The sequence below is a fragment of the Micropterus dolomieu genome, unplaced genomic scaffold, assembly GCF_021292245.1.
Source record: "Micropterus dolomieu isolate WLL.071019.BEF.003 ecotype Adirondacks unplaced genomic scaffold, ASM2129224v1 contig_14789, whole genome shotgun sequence".
Classification (NCBI taxonomy): Eukaryota; Metazoa; Chordata; class Actinopteri; order Centrarchiformes; family Centrarchidae; genus Micropterus; species Micropterus dolomieu.
This window is the reverse complement of record NW_025743775.1, coordinates 10,723-19,389: the sequence shown is the minus strand read 5'-3', so window position 1 is coordinate 19,389 and position 8,667 is coordinate 10,723. Positions and strand designations below refer to the sequence as shown.

The following is an 8,667-nucleotide window of genomic DNA, read 5'->3' as shown; positions in this document are numbered from 1 at the left end:
AGTCCTGACCAGTCTGTAGTCCCCGTTCATTGATCTATCCCGAGTCCTGACCAGTCTGTAGTCCCCGTTCATTGATCTATCCCGAGTCCTGACCAGTCTGTAGTCCCCGTTCATTCATCTATCCCGAGTCCTGACCAGTCTGTAGTCCCCGTTCATTCATCTATCCCGAGTCCTGACCAGTCTGTAGTCCCCGTTCATTCATCTATCCCGAGTCCTGACCAGTCTGTAGTCCCCGTTCATTGATCTATCCCGAGTCCTGACCAGTCTGTAGTCCCCGTTCATTGATCTATCCCGAGTCCTGACCAGTCTGTAGTCCCCGTTCATTGATCTATCCCGAGTCCTGACCAGTCTGTATCCCCGTTCATTGATCTATCCCGAGTCCTGACCAGTTTGTACCCCCGTTCATTGATCTATCCCGAGTCCTGACCAGTTTGTACCCCCGTTCATTGATCTATCCCCAGTACTGACCAGTTTGTACCCCCGTTCATTGATCTATCCCCAGTACTGACCAGTTTGTAGTCCTCCAGCTCTTTGGGATCGATGCCGTTGGGGTTCCAGATGCTTCCGTCCACTTCTCCGATTCCGACGCACTTCGCCCCGTTGCGATGAAGGTAACGCATGGAGTGCAGACCCACGTTACCGAAACCCTGCAGACAAAACAGAGGGCACATTAAAACCCATGAACATCCACTGATCCTCTGAGCGGCGCTTTGGTCAGGTGTTGTGTTTTTACTACTGGACAGTTTGCCATGAAACATGATGCAGACACTGAATTATAATCCCTTTGGTGATCCACTTCATCAGCACTTTCTTTGGTTTATTAATTAATCAAGAAGATGATTGACAGATTGACTAATTGATTAGTTTATAAAGCATCAGAAAACTTCCTCTTTTCAAATTTTTCACTATTTCCTGACATTTTCTGGTCTTAAATGATAAATATTGATAAGAATTGTTGGTCCCAGCCGTAGTAGTGAAACATGCCGGTTACAGTTCCCCATGATGAATCCAAGAGGACTGAAGGATGAATGGAGGAAGGCTGTGAATCCAAGCTAACGTCACGCGCCTCTGCGGTCAGGAAGGGGCAGCCTTCAGTAACCAGATGAACTGAGTGTTTCACGGGTCTGTTGTTTTATTAATAAACACAACAAGAGCACGAGGAGGGGATTCCTCTCTTGACCCGTGTGCCAAAATAACTTTTCCCGATGGTTCACATGTACGTTAGCGTCGTCTGCAGCAAACTGAGCCGGCTCAGTTGACATCATGTGACTTCAGTATTTCGGTCACTGGTGGTTGTAAAGAGGGTCAGACGCAGCGGTGGAATGTGACCAAGTACATTTACTCATGTCCTGTTTATAGAAAGCAGCAGGAGACGGCCTCCCTCCTGCCGACCCCGGCTTTAATGTACACATTTTTGAGGTACTTGTACTTTAGTTTTTTCCTTTTCATGCCACTTTGTACTTGTACTCCACCACATCTGCAAAATTTTTTACTTCACATTTATCTGACAGCTTTTTACTTACTAATTACTTTAAAAATTAAGATTTTTACCCCCCAAAAATATATAGCACGAATAGCTATAAATGAATCTGTTGGGGTCAGCCAGCTATTTCCAGGAAAAACGCCTAAAATAACAAACCCAAAATAAATCAGAAATATCTCCTCAACCATTTGGCCTAGATGCACAATTCTGGTCTCCTTTGAAAGGTCAGAAGCTAAGGAATATATTATTATTATTATTATTATTTATTTTAACATTACAGACTACATGGAGATGCAATAAAGAAAATATGATATTTTCATCCCCGCCTGGTAAAAAAAAGCTCTATTTTAATGCAATAAATCATCATCAGATAGATTATAATGCAACTGAATATCGTCTAATACACCTGGAATGCAATTGTAACTGTAGATTTGATGAAAATAAACTAAAATACAACAGTTATCATACAATATTTATAAAATATCCCAGGCGCAATATTTACTGTTTAAAACCCCCAGCTGTTTTGACAAGTACAAAACATGAAGATTCTCATTTTCAAGCAAAAATACAAACATCAGATGGTTCCAGCTCCTCAAATGTGAGACTTTTCTGCTGTTCTTGGTCCGACATCACAAGTACACTGAATATTTTGGGGTCGTGGGCTTCACTGGACGACGTCAGGATGTTGTGATCGGCGTTTTCCTGATGCTTAACAAGCCAAACGACTAACTGATGATGAAAATAATCGTCAGCTGAGGCTCTGATATGCAGTATTTGTTAGTTTGGAAGCAGTCTTCTGACTCAAAGAGCTTAACACTACATGTCACATTCACTCATTCACACACTGATGTCACAGCCTTCAGCAGTGATTCAGTTTCAGTATCTTGACATGCAGACCGGGGGAGCCGGGGATCGAACCCGGGATGAAGAGGACGGACTGTACCTGGACGACGAAGGTCTTGTCCTGGAAGCCGGGACTCATCCCCAGCTGGCTCATGTAGGCCGCCTCGTTGATGAAGTTCTCGATGCCGTGGAAAACTCCTCGGCCGGTGGCGGAGATCCGCCCGTGGATTCCTCCCTGACTGATGGGCTTCCCGGTGACGCAGGCGTAAGCGTTGATGTCCTGATGGGAAAGAAAGAGAGAGGCGAATGAAAGATTTATCTACAAGTTCTTACTTATTTAAAGCACGTTAGAAGAAGCGAGACCAGCCAGCAAATCAACAAACACACAGCGTTGTGTCCCGTTTCAGGCTCCGCCTCCTTCAGCGTCACTAAAACTAGAGCTGAAACATTAGTTTAACAATAGATTACTCAACAGGAAATTAATCTGCATTTCACCATCTCTGCTGTTTTTAAGCAAAACAGTTTCAGCTTCACAGAAGTGATTTCCTGTCACCAAACTGAAGAGCTTTGAGTTTTGGACTGATGGTCGGACAAAACACGACATCCGAAGACGTCACCTTGGATTCAGCCAAACCTGGGTTACATTCAACGCCACTGTTTTACTAACAGTGTCAACGCTTTGCACGGTCGTGTCTGTCTCTCTGCAGCTGATGGACTGTGATGAAACGTGGTTCAGATCTTCGTGTCCCCCTCAGGATGATGACCTCTAAGAACTTTGGTGACCCTGTGACTCTCCATCTAGCGGTAGCGCGCCAACACGTGTCACTGAAATTACTTGTTTCACTGTGTTTTTAAGTTTTTCCACAGAGCTGAAGTCTCCTCCTCTCCAAAACAAGCGGAGCAGCTGATTACAGCAGGTAATAAAGCTCGTTAAACGTCCCGTTCCTCCGACGCTCAGGCGACTCAGGCGTGACGCTGCAGCTGATCTGCAGCTCCTGTCGGATGGAAAGGTTTTAATAACGTTTGTGTTTCTTTCTCTGTGCTGGAGTTATTTTAAGTTATTTTATTTTTTTTATTTTTATCCAGTTTGTTACTAACTTTATCATGTGGTCAAGCACAGCCTGTAGGTTTTCATTACATTCCAGTCAAATGTAAATGTTGCTCATGGATCGTGGTTACTAAATAATGATGGCCGTACATCTCTTTGCACGGCGTGCAGGCGTGCAGCCTCCGTCAGCTGGTTAATCTGCCTAATCTTGTGGGCTGAAGGAACCTTTTAGTTCCTTGAAAACAGATCCGGGTGCTTTTGGTGGAGACGCGGCATATATTTCCCTGAGGTGTGAGACTGTGTATATGTGTGGCGCTGCGATCGACTGGCGACCTGTCCAGAGTGGACGCCACCTTTCACCCGACGTGGGCTGGGATTGGCTCCGGTGACCCCGTCCACAGGGTAAGAGGTTAATGGGTGAGTGAGTGTTTCATTATGTAGCGGTCATAAAAAGGAACTCTCCTCTGGTGAAGATGAAAGCTCTGTCAGATGTTTCCCATCTGTCCTTGACTGGAACAATGTGTCCTCGGTTCAGTCACGGGCAGCTGGGCAGCGAGCACCAGGTTTCAACAGTCCGCCTGAGGCAGCTGTGTAATTATCGTGCCTCACAGAGGCTAAATAGCCTGCTGCTCTTGTTCTTACATCCTGCACACTGGTTGCACTCTGTGCGTTTGGACTCAAACACATCCTGACTGAACGCTTTTACTTCAGAAGACTCCAGAACACGATGGTGAACATCAGCCTGTCAGCATCGCCGCGTGGTTAAAATTCTCACTTTCTCAAACATGTGACGAGAAACTAGAGTTCGTTTGAGTTTAGGACAGGAACAGGTTTATGGTTAACAAAAAGTAAAACATTATCTGCAGTGACGGGACAAAAACTCTCCTCTAGTATGAAACTGCTCTTTAATGCTCGTCACTCGTAAACCCGAGGATCCCTGAACGTGTCCCAGTCGGCAGGCTGAGATTTATCAGGGGACGCTGTAGAGTCTGACCACGCCTTTCAGGGGAGGCAGAGCCTGAACCAGGACCACGGAAGACCGCACCCTCCTTCATCAGCCCAGGCACCAGTGGAAACCAAGACAAGCCCCGCTCCTACGCAGGGTTTCCCACACACAAACGCAGGGACTCCCATCCAGTTCAGACCGGCTGAAAGACCCGAGCGAGCCTGAACCCAAAGCTGCAGATTTAAAGAGAAGGAGCTTTACCTTGGACACCGGTCCCCAGGTTAGTAGGGTGGGGGGGTCAGTCTGCCAACAACCAACAACAACAGCTGTGACTTCACGTGTGAAGCAGAAAGACAGACTACAGGGTTACGTCCTCACAGACCGCCGCCCGCCCGCCCGCCGCTATCAGCGTTATTTCATGATCCAGATCTACAAAGATCAGCCTCCAACTTCAGCCGCACGAGCTGGAGCCGTCTCCAGGTTACCTGGTTCAGACTGAAGGTCGACTCATCTACGAGGTCCTGAGGTCATTTTTTTAATTAGGAAATACATGTTGGGCGCCTGAGACCAGGTGCTCTAAGACAGGAACCATGTGAACACAATGTGCCTGTATTCAGGTCCTGCACTTAAGTACTAATACGAGCACAAGTCCTGCATTTAAAACGTTGTAACGTAAAGTGTGTAAAGTCGGGACTTCCTCCGGTCTCTCAGTGGCGGTTTAAGAACGGCATCCCAAGTAATGCAGGAAGTCGTTACAGCAGGCCTCAGATCTCTTATCTTCAGCTCATGGCTTTTTTCTTATCTGCAATGCGTTTACATATTTTCTTTATCTCGTTTTATCTCTTATCTTTTGGATGTTATTTACTTTCTACTTGTTTCTCTGTAAAGCACTTGTACCTTTGTTTTGAAAAGTGCTATATAAATAAAGTATTATTATCTCTCCTGTATGCATGCAGCGGTGGTTTCCAACTTTATTTGATGTGTAAGTTTTACATTTTATCTGAACTCTAAGTTGCTGTTTTTACTTTGAATTTCTGCACAGCTGCTGCAGGCTTCCTTCTCGTCACCTGACTTTATTTGTCCTCTCCTGACTGTCAGACTCACATAGTGTCCCATGGTGTTGGCGAAGGTGTCGGCGATCCAGGACATCTCCCTCTCCCCGGTGCTCATGTCCGGAGCGGGAACGTCGATGCCGGGCCCTGCGGAACCACAGAGACGTCAACAACACGACTAACTGGTGACGGAACCGCGAGTCTGAAAGTGTCTGTTGCTCATCACACAAGAGGAGTTAGTCAGGTGTGTTGCTTCTTCACAAATGAATGAATGAAGAATAAATCCAATAAAACGGATAAATAAATAAAGTGTCAGTACTTGAATCAATAAAAGCTGCAACATGTTAACACGAAGGAGTTTAATAATAAACTTCCTGTTCCTGTGTTTTAGAGGTGACTCACCGATGAAGCCTTTCTTGGCGAGCTCGATGGTGAACCTCCTGGTGATCTTCTCCAGCTCGTTGTCCTAAAAATAAAAAACACACACCACAAACTGCAGCTCTGTTTGTTTCCAGTCTTTCTGCTAAGCTAAGGTTAGCGCGTCCCGACTGCAGCTCTGAACTCACCGACAGGAGACAGAAACTAATCCTTTCGACAGCAGCAGCAGGCTTCTGTAGCGTTCACCAAACTTAAACGCCTTACAATCACATAATGTGCATTTTCACACGGGTACACAATTATTAAAATGATCTAAATGTAAATATTCTGCACGTTACTGCAGAAACTGACATTTAAATAACAATGAATGAAATGAACTTTCCTTTATTCTTCTTTTAATATCTTACATTTCGATTCTTGACCTGCAGCACTCGCTCTTTATCTTATTTTTCCTTCTGTGTAAAACACCAAAGTGAATTCCCTGCATGTGTAAACCTACTTACAGTAATGCTGATTCTGATTAAGGGCCTTTACATCACGTGCTTCCCGACAACAACCTATCATCACTAGAATTAATCCATTATTGTGACCTGGACCCTTTTTTTTTTTTTTTTTTAAATTCACTGTCCTGAACAACTTCCTTCCTGGAACTGTGGAAAGGTCGGAGGTCAGCAGGCCTCGCAGGGCTGCACGCGTGTGGAGGCTGACGTGTTTTGCAGCAGAGAAAAATGGGAAAGCGCAAAGGTCGAGCAAACATGTGCAGAGCGAGAGAGAGAGAGGCACGGACTCCCGGCGTGTCTCTGCAGGCTGATGGCTCAGCATTTCCTGTCGGCAGCGGGTTGAGAGGGCGGTCAGCGTACGGGAGGCCGGTGAGGTCGAGACCACAGCGTTATCAGCAGTTAGAGGAACACGCTGCTGTTTACATTTAAAAACTGCAGAATTATTTCCCGGGTCTTTACAGGAACACAGAATATCTGAAAACCTTCATATATTCTAGATTCATTAGACACCAAGTGAGATATTTCAGAACCTTTTCATTATATTCTTATTGTCTGAGATGCACCTGTCTGTGTTCAGTATATTAGGGATGTCACGAGAACTGCAGCGACTGCTCCGCCTCGACTCCTCGAACAGGAAGAGTTTGGAAACCGAGTGAAGTTTGTTTCCTTCAACAGCTGCGTGTTAAAACCTCGATGTCTCCCAGTTCTGTTGGAGAGCTGATTCAGGCCGACGCTTCACCGTTTGATCAACTCAAAATCACCAAAGGTGACGACGCAGTTTGCAGCTCTGAGAACTGAACGTCTGTCCAACGGTGCTGTGACTGCGGGAGGAGTCAGGGACCGTCTGAAAAGGTCGAAAAGATCCATCACCAACTAGTTTTTCAACATAAAAATCTCAAACTACTGCTAATATATAGAAAAGCCAAGAAAATAAAGTAATTAATGTGAATATATTAACATGAAACCACCTCTCATCTGTCCCGGACATCCTCTCACAGCTGTTAGTTGTTCAGATTTATTTTTTACCGTGGTATCGACAGTTCTCATAAATATATGGATATAAATAACTTGATTCTTTTGTTTTATTTTATTTATATGCTGGGTGTAGCATGAAGGACTACCAGGCCACTGTGACAGTACCACGACTCATCACGAGGCCTCGGCGCCATGCCATCATCATCAATAAAGTATCGATTCAAATATCGATTAATCTCGTAAATCAACTCATCGGTAAACTGGTTATTTGTTTTTTCTATCAAACATCAGAAACTGATCTTAAGAGTCTAAAACTTTATGATATTCAGTTTACTGAGATATAAAACCCTCAAATGAAACCAGAGACTTTGTTCTTAGAAAACGACCTAAACGACTGATCACAGGGAAAAACCAGTGAGCTGCAGACTCGAGGTGAAACCGCAGGTTTACAGTAGCAGCCGGTAACGAGAGTGAACCAGGAACCCTGGCAGGAAGCCCGGTGTCAGCTGATGATCCTGATCTGCTGGTACAATCATAACAAATGTTTCTGCAGGTCTGAACGGTGTCCGTTTAAACCTGTTTTATCGTCTGTCCGATCGCTCAGAGACAAGTCGACGTTTCAAGGTTTGTGTGCTGCTCTTGTTCCCGAGGTATTTATGCTGTTGTGTTTCTCCTTTATATTTATTTATTTGATTCACTTTGTTTTCCCCTACTGTGTGTACTAAAAACATAAAAATAAATTTACTATCAACTTCCTGCTGAGGATCATCACAAGGGGCCCGAAGCCTTTTCTGTCTCGTCGTCCTTTATGTGTTTGTTTTGACACTTTGACCCCCGTTGGTTCAACCTGGTAAACTTCCCTCGAGTCGTGATACTGGAGAACAACTAGTGAGATCAGAAAGGTCGTGTTGAAACTTACAGAGTAGTTCCTCGGGTTGATCTTCACTCCAGCTTTGGCTCCACCAAACGGCACATCTGGAACACCACAACAAACAGTCACTTTCATTTGTGGGCTCCAAAGTGCTGGACGCCAGACGTTTTAAGGGTCAAGACTTGGTTTCAGGAACGCATTATGTCAATGAGACGTCCCCACGAGGACAGAGGAACAAACGTGTGTGTACTCACCGACGACGGCGCATTTGTAGGTCATCAGCGAGGCCAGAGCTTTCACCTCGTCCATAGACACATCTGTACTGTAACGGATTCCTGAAACACGCAAACAACAAAACTTTTGTGTAAGTAGACTCTTCAGTAAGGAACCAGGTCTCACCTCAGTTCCTGTCGAGGTTTCTTTTCTTTAGTAAATTAAAGGCAAAATTCTGATTCCAGCTTCTTAAATGTGAATATTTTCAGGTTTTTTGCTCCTCTGTGACAGTAAACTGAATGTCTTTGGGTTGTGGACAAAACAAAACGTCCGGGGACGTCATCTCCGGCTTCGGGAA

The 8,667-nt window shown here is 45.0% G+C and overlaps 1 protein-coding gene across 1 annotated transcript in view; it reads right to left on the bottom strand.

The window, feature by feature from the left end:
* The window catches only part of LOC123967014 (glutamate dehydrogenase 1, mitochondrial), a gene marked incomplete at its 3' end in the record, with an annotated part of 9,152 nt that extends 700 nt beyond the window's left edge, over positions 1–8,452 (bottom strand). The window contains 6 exon segments of the mRNA XM_046043063.1: positions 510–647; positions 2,427–2,606; positions 5,425–5,519; positions 5,775–5,838; positions 8,145–8,200; positions 8,351–8,452. Of these exon segments, the coding sequence (XP_045899019.1) occupies positions 510–647; positions 2,427–2,606; positions 5,425–5,519; positions 5,775–5,838; positions 8,145–8,200; positions 8,351–8,405 (588 nt within the window).
* Between the last annotated feature and the right edge of the window lie 215 nt (positions 8,453–8,667).